This window comes from Corythoichthys intestinalis, chromosome 6 (genome assembly GCF_030265065.1).
Source record: "Corythoichthys intestinalis isolate RoL2023-P3 chromosome 6, ASM3026506v1, whole genome shotgun sequence".
Classification (NCBI taxonomy): Eukaryota; Metazoa; Chordata; class Actinopteri; order Syngnathiformes; family Syngnathidae; genus Corythoichthys; species Corythoichthys intestinalis.
Genome location: NC_080400.1, coordinates 15,274,472 through 15,289,763, shown reverse-complemented (window position 1 = coordinate 15,289,763; position 15,292 = coordinate 15,274,472). Strand labels below are relative to the sequence as shown.

The 15,292-nt window shown below is 40.2% G+C and overlaps 2 protein-coding genes across 2 annotated transcripts in view; one reads left to right on the top strand and one right to left on the bottom strand.

Moving 5' to 3' along the window:
• The window catches only part of LOC130917869 (ras-related protein Rab-34-like), a 22,108-nt gene extending 14,893 nt beyond the window's left edge, over nucleotides 1–7,215 (top strand). Inside the window, exon 11 of the mRNA XM_057839605.1 lies at nucleotides 66–7,215. Coding sequence (XP_057695588.1) covers nucleotides 66–136 — 71 coding nt within the window. The 3' untranslated portion in view covers nucleotides 137–7,215. The remainder of the gene's footprint in view (nucleotides 1–65) is intronic.
• On the bottom strand, nucleotides 6,506–15,292 carry LOC130917870 (adenine phosphoribosyltransferase-like). Its single transcript, XM_057839606.1, has 5 exons — nucleotides 15,160–15,292; nucleotides 14,991–15,084; nucleotides 11,397–11,543; nucleotides 9,438–9,533; nucleotides 6,506–6,902 (listed from the first exon to the last, which is right to left on the bottom strand). Exons 1-5 carry the CDS (start codon nucleotides 15,280–15,282, stop codon nucleotides 6,757–6,759), a joined length of 606 nt encoding a protein of 201 aa, XP_057695589.1. The 5' UTR covers nucleotides 15,283–15,292; the 3' UTR covers nucleotides 6,506–6,756.

The following is a 15,292-nucleotide window of genomic DNA, read 5'->3' as shown; positions in this document are numbered from 1 at the left end:
AAAAAAAACTGTCAATCATAAGGTCAACTGTGTACAAGCCCTTTACAACTGTGCTGTTCTTGTAGAAATCCAGAGCAATACTAGCAACCTATATAACACATCCAAGAAGAAGAAACAACCGGCCTGCTGTCAGTGATGCCGCACTGGAAAGTGGAAGGTGCAAAAGGGATAAAAAGGACGCTGCTGTGGTGAAACCGAGAGAGGGAAGATGTCAGATTTTCCTGGCTTGGAGAACACTTTTTCCTCACGCGGTGCTAGCTTGTGAGTTCACATGTGCATTGGGAATTACAGTGGTATGAAAAAGTATCTGAACCTTCAGGAATTTCTCACATTTCTGCATAAAATCACCATAAAATGTGATCTGATCTTTGTCAAAATCACACAAATGTAAAAACAGTGTTTGTTTTAACTAAAACCACCCAAACATTTACAGGTTTTCATATTTTAATGAGGATAGCATGCAAACAATGAAGGAGGGTAAAAAATAAGTAAGTGAACCCTCTGCGTAAGGAGACTTAAAGAGCAATGGAAACCAATGTTTACCAAACAGTTTAAGTCAAGTGTGTGCCCAATCACTGTTGAGGTTTAAAGCTGCCCTGCCCACTATAAAACACACACCTGGTAAGAATTGTCTTGATGAGAAGCATTGTCTGATGTACATCATGGCTCGGTCAAAAGAGCTGTCTCAAGACCTGTGATCGAGGATTGTTGATTTCAGGGGTTGCGTTAACCGAATATTTTCCGTCGGTGACCGGTTTTTTAAAACGGTGACGGAAAAAACTCATTTTGACAGGTTGCAATTCACACCCTAGACCACAGGGTGGCGAGTGAGCACATTAATTAGCTATTGTCTCTCTTAATGCATGACGTCGTTGGCTATTCTGTCAGAATATTGTAGCGTCACCGGGGTCTGGCGGCGGCACCGTGATTGACACATCAACGCGAGGTTCTTATTGGTGCACCCGGTGTGCCAGCGCGTCGTCCAATTGGTGGACTAGATTGCCGCCTGTGTATAGACCCCAATCACATGACATCACAACTCCGCCCCCCTGACTGGAGCCGCCATATTGTGTGTCAGCTCGTCTTGTTTACACATTACCGCTACGTACATGCCTCCTATTACGGCGTGTTTTTCTGCTCGTTAACATTAATAATCAAAATGGTGAAGGCGTGTGTGGCGGTTGGTTGCAGTAACAGAGAAGATAGACGGAGAGACTTGAAGTTCTACCGTATTCTGAGAGACCCGAAGAGGAGAGCAAGATGGACTGCTGTAATTCGACAAGAAGTCTGGGCACCAAACGATCACCACAGACTATGTAGTAGTCATTTTATATCTGGTAAGATGCATTTAATATATATTTAGAAGATTTTGGGCTGACAACCACAATCAAGATCATTGTGTGACGTTGGTGATTGGGGTCTATATAGTTGCCTCTTTTTCTTTGGGGGCGGAGTTGTTGTTTTGTTGGTGTTGTTGGCGGTAAGTAGAGTAAAAAGAGGAAGAAAAATACCACGACTTCCGTGTCTAATTTTTCACCGCCAAGCAAGCGTTACAATATTAATTAAAAATGAATGAAAACTAAATACTATTGAATATGTCATCATTATCATTTTAAAAATTTAAGTGACGGGTAAAAATAGATTATGACCGGATTTTTATGACCCTGTCAGTCAAAATGACAGACAACGAAAATGTCTCGCGCAACCTTTGGTTGATTTGTATAAAGCTCGGAAAGGATACAAAACCATCTCTTAAAGTCTGGATGTTCATCAATTGACAATCAGAGAAGTTGTCTACAAATGGAGAGTTTGGCACTGTTGCTTCTCTCCCAAGGAGTAGCCATCCACCAAAGATGACGCCAAGAGTTTAGCGCAGAATATTCAGAGAGGTAAAAAGAACCCTAGAGTGTCTGCTAAAGACTTACAGAAGTCACTGGCAGAGTCTATCTCTGCACACATCAACTCTATGTAAAACATGGCCAAGAATTGTGTTCATGGGAGGACTCCATGGGGAAAGCCACTGCTATCTAAAAAACATTGTTGCTCGTTTAATGTTTGCAAAAAGGCACTTGGACACTCCACAGACGTTTTGGCAAAATATATTGTAGACTGCTGAAAACAAAGTTGAATTGTTTGGGAGTAACACACAATGTCATGTGTGGAGGAAAAATGGAACAGCTCACCAACATCAACCTCACCCCCACCGTGAAACATGGTGGACGGAGCATCATTTTTGGGGGGTGTTATGCTGCCTCAGGGCCTGGACAACTTGCAATCATTAATGGAAGAATGAATTCAAAAGTTTATCAGGATGTTTTGCAGGAAAACCTGAGGCCGTCTGTCTGACAGTTGAAGCTAAAAAAGAGGATGGATACTGCAACAAGACAATGATCCAAAACACAGAGGTAAATCAACTTCAGAATGGTTTCAGAAGAACAAAATACATGTTCTGGAGTGGCCAAGTCAAAGTCCAGACTTGAACCGCATTGAGATGCTGTGGAATGACCTAAAGACAGCTAGCTATTCATGCCAGACATCCCAGGAATCTGACTGAACTATAGTAGTTTTATAGAGAAGAACGGGCCAAGATTAGTCCTGATCGATATGCCAGACTGATCTGCAGCTACAGGAAGCGCCTGGTTGAAGTTATTACTGCCAAAGGGGTGAGGGGGGGGCACAAAATATTAAATGAGATGGTTCTCTTATTTATTTTCCCCCCCTTCTGTCATTGTTTGCATACCATCCTCATTAAGATATGAAAATCTACAAATGTTTGGTGGTTTTAGTTAGACAGTTTTTTTCATCTGAGTGATTTTGACAAAGATCAGATCACATTTGATGGTGATTTTATGCAGAAATGGGGTTCAGATACTTTTTCATACCAAATGCGTCACTTTCTGTGAAAAATTCCAAGCGTGCATGAATGTAGCACAACAAGTTACATCATCCCTTTTATTATTGATGTAAAATCTTTGGCTGCCATTGACAGCGATAGATGTCCAATATTTTTTGAGTCCAAAGTCAAAAAAGAGTTCAAATGTCACTCACTCTGCCCTACTATACTCTAGTCCTTCCCGTCCTCCTTCTTGAATGTCTATTGACGTCAGTGGTACTGAATAAGTTGCAAAAGGAAGGAAATGTTTCTGACTAGTTAGAGAAAAGTGATGGATGGTTCACAGGTAAAAAAACCCCCAAAAGAACAAAGAACACTAATTTACAAAATAAGATGAGGGTTTTTTTAGAGGTAAAAATGACAATTCTTTTGGGATAACATTATATTAATGGGAAAAAACATACGTAAGTATTAAACATAACCTATTAAACATAAATATTAAAAATATTTGTGCCCCCCACCCGACAAGTAAGAAAAGACTCAATTCTTGATGAATACAACACTTTCTAAACAACAAAAGCTTATTTTTCTCGCAAAAATATGGCATACATTTTGAAAAGAAAGAAAAAAAAACACCGGTGCACATGTGTATTTAAAACTTGGACCATATTCATGCATGGTTCACCACTTTTTCTGATGAAATTCTCTTGAAAAACATTACTTGATCCTTGTAAAAATACTACTTTATTGCAACACGTACCTAGTTCGTTATGAGATTCCTTTTATGTTGTTGGGAAACAAAATTCTCTTTGTCATAAGACTGTCAAAATGATGTAACACCTGTCATGAATATGAATGAGGGCTTATCACAAAATGTCATTTAGTCAATTACGGTATGTCACGTTTGATGCAATATTGAGATTTTTTTCAAATGTCTTTGGGTTGGGATTAGAGTTTAGGAACTGTGTTCGGGTTAGAGAACCTAATGGTAATGTTGGGTTATGGTTTGTCAATGATGTCAATAACTAAATTATTTCGCCAACGAATAATTTTTTCGTGACCATAATGAGCTAAAAACTTACCTTGGGAGACTAAAACATAACGAGACGAATTCCAGTTGTCGTCTGACGAGACGGTGAACAAAAACGATCCAATAACGAATAAACACAAAAGACCTCACCGAAAAAGCGGGAGTGTATCAAACTGGCGATCAAAATGCAAACGAGCGTGAATGGCGAGCAAACAGCTAGCGAGGAGGAACGCGACAGAATGCTGCCAAATTGCGACCTCATAGAACGTTGACATCGGCAGGTTTATGAAGCCTGGCGCCTCCTTCCGTGGCCAATCAGCGATGGTGACGTCGTCGGTCCGTCCTGCGTCGATCAGCTGTCGTCACAGTGGGAGGGGAAGCAGCCAGCTGGTGGAGGCGACGATCAGCTGACTGGAAGAATCTCTGAAAATTAACTATTAAACGGCCAGGGGCCGTCACAGTTATAATAAACAAATTCAGTACATACGTGCAGTATGTTGAATGTGTATATCCATCTTGTGTCTTTCCATTCCAACAATAATTTACAGAAAAATATTTTATAGATGGTCTGAATTGCGATTAATTGCGATTGATTACAATTAATTAATTTTTAAGCTGTGATTAACGCGATTAAAAATTTTAATCGTTTGATTAAATTGTATATAAAACTTTTGGCAATTTCTATCATGTCTTGATGGCTGCACTGCATGGATGGCACTTCAGCTCGCAATTCAGTTTGACATAAAGGTAGTTCGTTACATCATTTAAAGATAGATTCAAGTGAAGATTTTGCCGATTTAGGACTATTTTAGATAAAAAGTTACTTAAGTTTGCTAGGAAGGTTCACTACAACAGAGCCTTTCTGAGAAGTCTACTGCTTCCAAATGGCGGCTGTTTATTAATGCCGCCGTCTGACATTTCGCATGTAGTTCAATAAGCATGTGATATCTAGGCGTAGATTGTAGGCTGTCGGCAACAGTCAGGAAATATTGGAGCCACCTAGCCTAGCATCGCGTTTGCTACCGCGTCACAACAAACACTCTTCTCTCTGTGTCGCTGACTTTTCTCGCGTCATTCAACCAACGTAGCAACGCATCGTAACGCACATTTCCTCGTTGCCGAAACGGTGACAAAATCCGAACGGAGGGGAAAAAAAACATAATGCATGAAAAATGTACAGATTTTGAACGTACGCCGTACACATTTTAAAAAACAGTGCTCACTTGTACAAATTACGCCGAAACCGTTAAACTTGAGAGATATGCTGTTATTCAATAATGCTTCCATACAGGAGTACTCAGACGTCTCACATGGGTAAAGGATAGCTGCGCTCTAGTTTGGCCCTCGTAAGGCTGTAAGTTACTTTAGCTAATATATATTTGTGTATGAATGTGTAATTAAGGTTAGAGCTACAGTTTGTGGAGTTACGTGTTAGCAATTTGTTATCAGAATTGTAAATACACATTAGTAGCATTTAAGCTAGCAGAGTGTAAGCGAAGCAAGTTAGGCTGATTTAATCCACTAAATTTACATATTAATCACACTAGATGGACGTTTGAACACCAATCATTTTGTGTCGAGTGTTTCATTGTTAAAATGCATGTCGTTTTGAACAAAGACGTGTAGATGCAGTATGTGTGTTACATCTCTACAAATTGTCAAAAGTGAAGGAAGTATGGGGCTTCAAAAAGTACAATTGCTTTGTTTGCTGGTTGTCAAGCTGAACAACTTCACATTTAGTGAGGACAGAACAATTCGTGTCAATAAAGTAAAGTAAAAAAATAAGATACTGTGAGGTACAATTAGGTACTGTTTGTGCTACTTTAAGAAAAAACAAAAAAGACGAATCAAAATGGCGAACGAGACTCCAGCGTCATAAAGTCGAGTACGTTGTGACCCGGGGAATACCTGTAGTTGTAATCCTTTATTTATTTATTTGTTTATTGAGTAAAACTTTAGAATCGTACAAATGAAAACATTCTGAATAAGCATCAACTAAAATAAGACGAAATTAGTCTTGAGTTTTTTTTTCGACAAAAATTAGACGAAGACAAACCCATTTAGAAATGACTAAAATATGACTGAGACTAATAAGTATTATTGTCCAAAAAACTAAGACAAAAATGAAAAAATGGCTGCCAAAGACAACACTGTGTAATAGGATATGTAATAAGTAATCACTAATATTCATGACAATGTCATGTCATAATTATGACGGTCTTATGACAGAGTTCAAATAAAGTGTTACTACAAAAATATTTCTTGAAAATATACAAATATTATTCATCTAGGCTTGTCGTGATGGACTCGAGCATGCTTGATATTTTTGTTTGCCGCCTACTGAACAAGGGGAGAAGTGGACATATATTAGTAAAATTAAAAGAAAATGCACTAGATAAAAGTGAAGACAATTACATAAAGGTATTTTAAAATGTATTAAAGTAGAACATACAAAATGTCATTTTTCAGTGGCATAGATCAGTTTACATGTGTACAAAAAGATGTTTTTACATGTTTAGTACCTGTTTTTCACATAAGACTCGCACTGCCACCGCCAAGCCAAAGAATCACCGTGTCAGTGGAAATTCGGACAGCTAACATGATTGTGGAGGGACTGCTTCATTAAAGCTGAATTCAAAGGGGGGAGAAAAAGCACTATTTATTTGCCTTTTTTTCTCATTTTCTGTCAATAACATATAATAAAACTTCAAACCTTCAACACAAACTTTATTTAGTAACTATAACTTTATGTACACTTTTGTTGCCGTTAAGTGTTAAAAACGTTCGGAAATGTTTTGTCGTGTTACATCGGTGATGTTGCAATAGTCTGCAATAAAATATTTTTATGAAAGGAATGTTATGGAACATGCAGTCAAAGTCATTGTGACCACACTCATGATTTCTTGAAGCTTTTGAAGGAGTCCAAACATTTTTGATCGATTTGTTTCTGGAGCTCCGCAGGGATGCAGTGCGAGCATTTGTAATTGTCTTGAATCCACTTGCCTCCTTCCGTATTCTCCATAGCCACAGCGGCAACACCTGCACGACAAAAAGAACGCAACCTAATTTTAGTTCGCGCCGTATCATGACACGACAAGAGTTGCAATGAAAGTTGTGAAATTGGGACAAAAAAAATTACTTTTTCCATTTAAAGTGGTAGTTCAGAATTTTTAACATTAGGCTTAATCTTATAATTAGCAGGGGTTTTATTAGTTGTTGGGGTTGATTTAAACAAATTCTGTGCCATTTGTAAGTTTATTTGTTAGTTTAAGGGCTCAGGAGTGGCTAAGCTAGCGCGAGTCAAATGCACCTTCCTAGCCTAGCATGCCAATAAAAAAACAATAAAGTTCTATGCACAGATCCATCATAGTCAAAAAAAAAAAAAAAAAAAAAAAAAAAATCATAGTTCCAAAACAGCCATGCGGCCAAAACAATGTCACACCAACCTGCTGTAATTCATTTCATTATGCAGGACTATTTTTTTTATATGTTTAACACGACTACAAAAGAGAGGAGTGCTTCGGAGTTCGGACACTCACGCTGCATTCGAGGAAGGTGGGAAGTTTGATTTATCCTGCTCGGAGGGTACCAGTTGTGACCTTAAAGCGTTCCAAACGAACGTAAACGGCAATGAAGCCTGATAGCGACAAGTGATTTTTTTAAATTTTGGCCATCAAAACACATTTTGACCTCCAGCAAACCTGCCTTCCAATGATATTTTCCAGGTTGGAGGTTGGAAACTCTGACTTCCCTCCTTCCTCGAATGCAGCAACAGTCTGCCGAGTTAACTGAAGGCCAGCAAGATGGCGAAATGTGCATTTAGAGGCTGTGGAAACAGACTGAAGAAATGGGCAATGGAAAGTTTCCACAAATTCCCTATGAAGAATGAGGAACAATATAAACTGGTTACTTACTGCTGACTACGACATAAAAAAAAATCAGCTGTGAAAAAAAACAATGTAATATCACTCCGCCCTGCTCCCCTGCAGAGCTCCTGGATTAGAAATGATGCTGTTCATGCTGCAATTATTGACATGCAATGGTAAGTTTTAATAACTTTACCCTGAAAACATAGCCAACACTATTGATTTTTCATGTGTGCATGTATTGTTTTTTTTGGGGGGGGGGGGGCATGCTAAGATGGTCCGATTGACTAGCGCTAGCTTAGCCACTCCGGAGCCCTGAAACTAACGAATAACTAACAAACTACATGGAATTTGTTGAAATCAACTCCACCGACTAATTAAACCCTCGCGAACTCAAAGATTAAGCCTGATGTCAAAAATCTTGAACTTCCCCTTTCATTTAAGGGGGAAAAAGGTTTGTCGTAAAATGACAATATTGTTCATTAAGAATATTGTGAACATTGAGAAAAGGTCATTTTTATGTAGTAAATGGGAGACTCTTAACTCATTTGCTCCCAAAAACGTATAAATATGTTCTATTTTTCATTGTTTCAGTGTCCCAAAGACGTATTTATACGTCTGTTACGTTTTTTGTTGTTGTTGTTTTTTTTTTTTCAAAAAGGGTTCTGATTCAATTTAGCTCCAAAGCACAAAGCTGAAAATCCATTTTAAAGCAATAAAACTGGCCACTGGAGGGCAGTAGTGCATTTGGTAAGACCTGCAACCCGATTCAACGACAATGAACGGCCAAGCCGCACAGCTGGGGCGCCGGTGGAAGACGACCAAATGGATGCCAGGCGGCGGACGATCGATCAGAACAACTGTTAGCACGCCCGGGATGCCAGGCGCTGGACGACGGAGCAGAACGACCGGGACCACTAGTGCAGCGGACGATGCCTTTGAGTCCGTGCTGCTCGCGAGCAGAGCCCGCAGAGACTCAAAAAAATTCATCTTTATGAGATGGGCGGTGATGAGGGAAAAGTTTAATCGGCTGCCGTGGCCGGAACAGCGTCATCTTTCAGTTAGTTATGTGTAAATAAATTGTTACTTTGCTATCAGCTCTATTTGTCTTGTTGTTTATCTTATTTTGTAAAAGGACAACATTATTCAGATGTTTGGGATGTAACTAAAGCAAAAACTAGCTGTTTTAAAGTCAAAGTTATGTTGGAAATGTATGCTTTCACAAAAAGTTCAATTTCTCCGTTTTTTCATTAGAAATTGGAAAATTGCTCAAACTAAGCTATTTTCTAAAGCTGATTTCTAAAGAATGGAAAAAGATATGAACCTTTTTTGTTGCTGAAAGAAGAAAGTCTAATCTTTCTTTTGGTGGTTTCCATGTTTATATAGCAATAGAACAGAATTTTCTGTGGGCTTTGCAAAATCAGTCAAAATCCAGTAAAACGGCCGGGAGCGAAGGGCCTTGCTCCGGTGAAAATGGCTGGGAGTGAATGAATTAATAATTTTGTCATTTCATTTTTACATTTCTATCGTACTTGAAAGCAAACTCATTAACTTTGTACATTGATGACAACTGGGAGGCCTGGCAGCGTTCATCCACTGCCTTCCCTCCCAGAGGTGGACGTGCGCCGCCATTAATGGCACTGAAACATGATCGTGCATGGGCACGGCAGTGAATGACTTAATCAAGATTAACTGCAGTCTTATTTACCGACAATGATGGCTCCCATCCTCTCCAGCAACTGAATGGCAGCCTTCATGGTTCCTCCGGTCTCGATCCACTGGTCCACTAACAAAACCCTCACACCTTGAACAAAAATCAAGTGTTTCTTAATAGCGACAAATCACTCATCTAGCATGTCCATTACGGCGGATCCATGTACCATAGGCCATAGACTTCACTATCAGTTAACGGGTAACGGGGCGCGGGGCCGCTGCGTAGGGGGCCTATTTTCAAAAACTTAAAATTCAAATATTTTCAAAACCAAAGTCGCTAGCAGCCTAAAACACAAACAGGTACCTCCCTTAGGCATATATGAGTCTCCATGAGCAGCGGTATCAAAAATTTCAAATTTTTAAAATCTTGTTAAATTTTTTTTTTTTTTTTAAATAAAAGTATAACAAAGAATGGCTATAAAATTCTCATATTTTACTTTAGATGTTAAAAAAATCACGAAATGCAGAGATGATCACCTACAGTGGGGCAAATAAGTATTTAGTCAACCACTAATTGTGCAAGTTCTCACATTTGAAAATATTAGCGAGGCCTGTAATTGCAATTGTCAACATGGTTAAACCTCAACCATGAGAGACAAAATGTGGAAAAAAAAAAAACAGAAAATCACATTTTTAAACATTTTTTTTAAAGAATTTATTTGCAAATCATGGTGGAAAATAAGTATTTGGTCAATACCAAAAGTTAATCTCAATACTTTGTTATGTAACCTTTGTTGGCAATAACGGAGGCCAAACGTTTTCTGTAACTCTTCACAAGCTTTTCACACACTGTTGCTGGAATTTTGGCCCATTCCTCCATGCAGATCTCCTCTAGAGCAGTAATGTTTTGGGGCTGTCGTTGGGCAACACGGACTTTCAACCGCCTCCACAGATTTTCTATGGGTTTGAGACCTGGAGACTGGCTAGGCCACTCCAGGACCTTGAAATGCTTCTTTTGAAGCCACTCCTTTGTTGCCTTGGCTGTGTGTTTGGGATCATTGTCATGCTGAAATACCCAGCCACGTCTCATCTTCAATGGCCTTGCTGATGGAAGGAGATTTTCACTCAAAATCTCTCGATACATCGCCCCATTCATTCTTCCCTTTACACTGATCAGTCGTCCTGGTCCCTTTGCAGAAAAACAGCCCCAAAGCATGATGTTTCCACCCACTTGCTTCACAGTGGGTACGGTGCAATTCAGTATTCTTTTTCCTCCAAACAAGACAACCTGTGTTTCTACCAAAAAGTTCTAATTTGGTTTCATCTGACCATAACACATTCTCCTAGTCCTCTTCTGGATCATCCAAATGCTCTCTAGCGAACCACAGACGGGCCTGGACGTGTACTTTCTTCAGCAGGGGGACACGTCTGGCAGTGCAGGATTTGAGTCCCTGGCGGTGCATTGAGTTACTGATAGTAGCCTTTGTTACTGTGGTCCCAGGTCTCTGTAGGTCATTCACTAGGTCCCCTCCGTGTGGTTCTGGGATTTTTGCTCCCCGTTCTAGTTATCATTTTGACGCCACGGGGTGAGGAGTGAGTTGAAAGTCCGTGTTGCCCAATGACAGCCCCAAAACATCACTGCTCTAGAAGAGCTCTGCATGGAGGAATGGGCAGAAATTCCAGCAACAGTGTGTGAAAAGCTTGTGAAGAGTTCCAGAAAAGGTTTGGCCTCTGTTATTGCAAACAAAAGGTACATAACAAAGTATTGAGATTAACTTGTGCTATAGACCAAATACTTATTTTCCACTATGATTTGCAAATAAATTCTTTAAAAAACAAAAAATATGATTTTCAGTTTTTTTTTTTTTTCCACATCCTGTGTCTCATGGTTGAGGTTTACCCATGTTGACGATTACAGGCCTCTCTAATATTTTCAAGTGGGAGAACTTGCACAATTAGTGGTTGACTAAATACTTATTTGCCCCACTGTACGCAACCACTCACAGCATCTTACCAGGTTTAAGCACATCCTCTCGTACCTCCATGGTCTTCTCCCTGCCAGTGTAGTCGGTGTAAGTTTGCTGTTGGCTGCTCACGCAAAGATGTCCAGCTTTACGCACCGCAAGGAAGCCTTTGCCCAGCGTGGTGGCGACAGATGCACCTTAAAAACCGGCAAGAGTTCAAATAATATCAAAACCCAGTTAAAAGTTAATTTAAAAATAACACGCAAAAGTAATTCAATGTTAAATATAACTGAATGACGTTTAAGAAATATATTTTAATGAACATCAACTGTAAAGGACCTACTGAATGACTCTCCAGTTGAAGCAGCAATCGTCTTCCGAAACTAAATTTAGTCATTTTGGCAGCAGCTTAGTTTAACTGACATAGGAGAAGGCCACTGAACAGTGACACTCCTGAAAAAGTATTGCAAAAATTTAATGGTTTCCAGTGTCAATGGTAGCTATATGAGACAACTTCATTGAGAATGGGGTTGTTAAGTTCATTCAGTTATTGTCAAAAAGTGCCAATTTTTGGACTGTAAAGTACTCTGTGCTCATTTGCTTAACCTCTTATCAACTACTTATCAGTCATCAAAACCTTACTAAGATATATAGTTTATCAGTAATCAAGCTATGTGTGTGATTTTCCATATTTGGCATTTGAAATTCCTCAACTTTAACTGGTTATGACTAGGGTTGTTCCGATCGTGTTTTTTTTGCTCCCGATCCGATCCCGATCGTTTTAGTTTGAGTATCTGCGGATCCCGATATTTCCCGATCCGATTGCTTTTTTTTTGCTCCCGATTCAATTCCAATCATTCCCGATTATTTTTCATATATACATTTTGGCAACGCATTAAGAAAAAAATGAATAAAACTGGGACAAATATATACACTCAACATACAGTACATAAGTACTGTATTTATTATAACAACAAATCCTCAAGATGGCATTTACATTATTAACATTCTTTCTGTGAGAGGGATCCACGGATAGAAAGACTTGTGACTTTGTAAATTGTGACTAAATATTGCCATCTACTGTATTTGTTGAGCTTTTAGTAAATGATACTGCAGCCATGCCCCAATGCATGATGGGAAGTGGAACCATGACTGTGCGTCGTGCTACCAATGGATATATCTTCTCTGCTTTGGGGAATAACTTAAGGTGTTAAGACAAAGATCAATTGCCACCTTGCTTCCCCACATTGCTTCCCATGATATTTCTAATCATAGGGCGAGGGATTGCAAGGCTTTAGCCAATTGAAGAAAAGCTCCAAAGGCTGCCAAAATCCACTCTACGCATTTAGCGCTGCCTTCTAGCTCTCTATATAGGTAAAACAGCATCAATACAGATTAAGCGCGACAATGAGTGAGAGGGTCGTGCATCTCATACATTAATTGCCTTAATTATTTTAACGTGACACATTTTTTAGGAAATTAATTGCTGCCGTTATCGGGATATTTTTGATAACCCTACCTTAAGCCTAAACTAAAGACTCTGGATAAGTGTAACATATTATTTCTGTAACGTTAAATACAATTAGAAAACGATTTAATTAAAGTATATTTATATATTAAAAAAAAGGTATGACCGATATTTTTTTGCCGATTCCGATACTTTGAAAATGACGTGATCGGACATCTCTAGTTATGACACATTAAAAATGTAAAAAATTTGGAAAATATAGCAATAAAAAGATGTCCAAAAAGGCATGTTTGGACTGTTTTAGTTTATGAATACTCATAGAAAAATTGGCGACCAGTCCATTTTGACAGGTAGGAGCTGACAGCAATCATTCTTGAGTTAAAGTGCCTATGACAGCATAAACCATGTTTATGTAATATTTCCTGCGGCATCTTATGGTCCTGAATGAAATGGACCACTTAAATGTGTGTGTAAGCGATCGATTTATATATTCAATTTTTTTAATCCTGCGCCATTAAATGAGTGATTTACTGGATTGAGGAAGAATACAAATGTGACGTCACCCGCGTCGGCATCTCACAATACAGCATTGCTTTATAGCACGCAGATGGACTTTGCATTCAGCTGATTTTGCGGATTAATTAGTTTATTTTTCGCGTCATGCCAGCAGAATGTGCTGCAGATTTTTGTTGCAGCACCAGGGTGAGGCATGTGAGCCTTTTTGGGTTTCAAAAAGTTCCCGTTCACCACGGAGATTGGCCAAAACAAGTCCGACAACTGTGGGACCATTGGACTTACGAGGAGGTGCGTAAACTACGTGTTTTGTATGATGTCAAATACTGGAATCATGGTGCATGTTTTAATAAGGAGGTGGCTTGCATTTTGTGGCTGACAATGCTCTTTGTCCACCGAGAACGCCACTCGGATGATGACCGGCGGCTTGTCGGACACCCCCCTAGGTCTTTTTCGCGTGCCCGACGAGAGAGTGCTTTACTCTGCTTATGCTAGTGCAGCCCCCCGCTCTCATCTGCGTTTCTCCATACCGTTCAGCTCCGTGTGCCCGGCAATAGACCACTATCCTTGGGTTGGGCTCGGTCAGCCACTCGCCCCTCTGACGTCGGCTGGTTTGTTTGGCGGTCATTCTCCAGCTTCTCCCCTGGCAACGAGCACTCCTGCCTGCCGCAGGGGAACAAGGAGACGAAACTTGCTCAATGCTGGAGCCTGGCTGATCGGTGAAGCTGGGGTAGTTTTGTGCTATTTTTCATTTTCGAAAGGCGAAAAAGATTGGAACAGCTGCTCGGCGGTCATTCTCCGGCTGCTTACCCGGCAATGAGCACTCCCGCCCGCAGCAGGGGTACGACGAGCTGTAACTTGCTTGCCGTCGGGGGGTTGGCAGATCGGTGAAGACAATCAACCACACTGCCAGATGTCATGTACCGGGGTAATTTTGTGTGATTTTTCGTTTTCGAAAGGCGAGAATCAGACTTGGAAACGCCGCTCAGTTCGGGTTAGCGTGTCGGCTAGCTTTGATGCCTCCTGTTTTGTTTATGCTTTTTCCTCCGTCTCCGAAGCCGAGGCAGGGAATTGACAAAAGCCGGATTAACTCCGGTGGCATAATATACCATTCGGTAGGTGTAAGAAGTCGACAGTTTTAACCATTATGCAGTAAATTTGCCATGTTGTACGGAATAAATGCTTTTTTTAAAAAAAAATTTCATATTCCATTTAGCACAAGACTGCTATTAGTCATGACCATACCATTTATTTAGCAATTGGGGAAAAATACCTAGATAAAAAGAATACCCTGTAAAAATATTGGAGTAGAGAGATTGAAACAGTGAAAGTTTTTGCTGTCTCATCGTCACATTTTCCTCCTTCTGAATCTTCCCCCTCAATGGGCTGAATTCTAAATCAGATGAAATCGTGACCCTGCCGACATCATCCTCCAGCTGGGGACGCCAGAGCGCTATAATGACAGGCAGGGCTAAACAGCAGATGAGAAGACTAATTTCTCGTCATCTGCGCTTTGCCAAATTGTTGTATTTAGTCGAATCGTCTCAAAATATGATTGTAATTCACATAATAATACTATTTAAGATTTTTTTTTTGCTGTCACAGGCACTTTAGGTGACCTTAATATTACTGTAGTGTTAAAGATTGTATTTTAACTTAGTACCTAGAATGAATCCCATGGCGTCTATCCCGGCCACCAGGTCGATGGTGTCGTTCCAAAAGGGGCTGAGAATATCTTTGACACAGTCTGCCAGGGCCTGGGACGGTTAACAGCCGCTTAGTCAGTCAGCGGATTTGGATGAAGTTTGTCTCCGGTTGAGTGGAGCAAATACCTGCGAGTTGCAGTACAGTCTGGACGGGTCCAGCCAGGCAAACGACGGTCCCTTGCTGTTGGGTGCCATTAGGGCCAGATACCAGCCTCGGGGACGCTCATTCGGGTGTTCCAGCGCGTCCATGGCGCTCAAA

Bases quoted from the DNA above. Each gene is read 5' to 3' on its own strand.
- LOC130917870 (XM_057839606.1), bottom strand. From the start codon at position 15,282: ATGGACGCGCTGGAACACCCGAATGAGCGTCCCCGAGGCTGGTATCTG. The intron at 11,544-14,990 runs GTACTAAGTTAA...CCGGTTTTTAAG, and splicing joins CGCCATGGGATTCATTCTAG to GTGCATCTGTCGCCACCACG. The intron at 9,534-11,396 runs GTAAGATGCTGT...TTTTTGTTCAAG, and splicing joins AGAGGATGTGCTTAAACCTG to GTGTGAGGGTTTTGTTAGTG.